The sequence below is a fragment of the Arachis duranensis genome, chromosome 9 (genome assembly GCF_000817695.3).
Source record: "Arachis duranensis cultivar V14167 chromosome 9, aradu.V14167.gnm2.J7QH, whole genome shotgun sequence".
NCBI classification, from domain to species: domain Eukaryota; kingdom Viridiplantae; phylum Streptophyta; class Magnoliopsida; order Fabales; family Fabaceae; genus Arachis; species Arachis duranensis.
Window position 1 is genome coordinate 97,571,432 of NC_029780.3, and position 2,101 is coordinate 97,573,532.

The 2,101-nt window shown below is 35.1% G+C and overlaps 1 protein-coding gene across 1 annotated transcript; it reads right to left on the bottom strand.

Annotated features, from left to right (window-relative positions):
• Window positions 1-898: 898 nt before the first annotated feature.
• On the bottom strand, window positions 899-1,339 carry LOC107466315 (ethylene-responsive transcription factor ERF096-like). Its single transcript, XM_016085290.3, has one exon. The coding sequence runs from the start codon at window positions 1,337-1,339 to the stop codon at window positions 899-901; it is 441 nt and encodes a 146-aa protein (XP_015940776.3).
• Window positions 1,340-2,101: the final 762 nt, after the last annotated feature.

Genomic DNA, 2,101 nt, shown 5'->3' on the forward strand with positions numbered 1-2,101 from the left:
ATACCAAGATACGAGTTTCAATTCTTTCTCTTACATGAGAGGAAAATACTAGCTAACAGTTGACAAATGAGAGTTGTTCCAAATGTTTGTTCATCTTCTAAGTGGAAAATTCAAGTTGACCGTTTAGCCTTTTTATTTTATGGTGAGGGATGTCTAGTCAAGTTGAAAATTTTTTCAAACATTTCGTGGAGCACATATATTTTTTTTTTTTCATGGTATTTTCTCTCCTAGATCAATAATTAATCTATTGCTGATTTAAACTCTATTTAAAAGTTTGTCGTTAATTTATGAATTGCTGCATATCTAAAGTAAGATTTAAACTCTCGACATATACTTAAACAGACTAATAAACTAATTGCTAGACCAACCCGAATTGGTTATTTCATGGAGCACATAGTTAATGCCAATGGTTTTGGGATTTAGTGAAATGGACTTGGCAGTGTGTTATCATCAAAATTGGAGAAGGAAACAGAGTATATAGTGAATTTGGGCCCAAAAGCGAACATCATGTGGGATTGTGGGGACAACATCATCACCAACCAGAAAAATACTAATTTTCTTACCAAGGACAATGATATAGTGCGGACAACCACTTAATTCCCTTCATTGTCACAACTCAAACACACAAACCATATATATGAATATTAGTTACTATTTTAGTTTTACACCATAACTTATAAAAATTAGCGATGATGATATAATATATGCTTAATCACCATAAAGCATACACTTTAGAGACACACATGCAAAAATTGCAAATTATAGTACTATAATAAGTAACATTGTCCTTAACAACATTATTCCTCTGGTTTTGGAAAATTTTTTGATAGTTTGCTAGGTAAAGTTCTTCCTAGTAAGAGTAGAACTAGCTTCTTTTTTTTTTTTTTCCTTCACTTATTCATGGTCCATTTTTCTTCTTTTCTTCGCATGCAAGAAGCTCCTCCAACAATTTGTCATCCAAGTACTCAAACTCAAACACTTCACTCCTTTCCCTGCCTTCCACATTGCCCTGCCATGAAGCAGAGGACGTTGAAGCGCCGGAGGAATAAGAGGAGCCACTGCCACCACCACCGGTGCGGTTATTACCATAACCGGACATAGGATACTCATTTGGGAAGTTAAGGATAGCAAATGCACCTCTCATGGCATAAGCGGCTCTATCATAAGCCCTAGCTGCTTCCTCAGCCGTGTTGAATGTCCCAAGCCAAACCCTCTGACCCTGCCTAGTGGAGTCACGAATCTCGGCCGCAAACTTCCCCCAAGGACGGCGGCGTACGCCTCTATATCGGACATCTCCGCCGTCATCCTTTGTCCTACCCTTTGATCCATCTTCATTCATGGTTATGTGTTTTGTTTGTTTTGCTTTGCTTTGGTTTTGCATGCATGGTAAGAAAAGGCTCAATGAGTCATATTTATATGGTTGAAAAAACATGCAAAAGCAATTTGGCATGATGTGATGATTTGGCCAAGTAAGTATCGTTGGCACGTGTTTATTAGAATGTTCCACTATGTTTGAAAAACATTGTGTGTCCATTGTATTTGGATGGTCATTGGTCAATGTGGTGGCTTTTGCATAGCTTTGAAATTCTTTTGCAAGTCTAACTTCTTCTCACAAGGAAACAAATTATTTAGTGCTTTTTTCGTTATTGTACTTTCCTAATTCAATATAATTAATCCCACACCAGGAAATAACATACTACTAATTTGTGGCTTAGCAAAAAAACTTGAAAAAAATAGTATGATCTTTAATAATTTCTGACATAGAAAAATGTCAAACATGTGATGTTATGGATTACATACACATGCAGTAACAGTTTATAGAACTTGTATTTTGGTCATTTTGTGAAGTCAGATTGCTTATTTTACATTCCTTAGGTAATCAATATTCTAAGGATCTCACTTAGTATTTTTTATTTTTCATAATCTCAGTTGAGTGTACAACTTTCATCATTATGTGTCTATGATTAAGATTTAAGAATATCTAACTATTATAATCACACAATTAAGGTTTTCTAGAATGATGAAATTTTCTAGAAGTGAATCTGGTTCTGGCCAATAGCTCTAAATCACAAGATATTCAAGTTTATTAACGGAATAACAG

Excerpts from the sequence above, each read along its gene's own strand:
- LOC107466315 (XM_016085290.3), bottom strand. The coding sequence starts at position 1,339 with ATGAATGAAGATGGATCAAAGGGTAGGACAAAGGATGACGGCGGAGAT.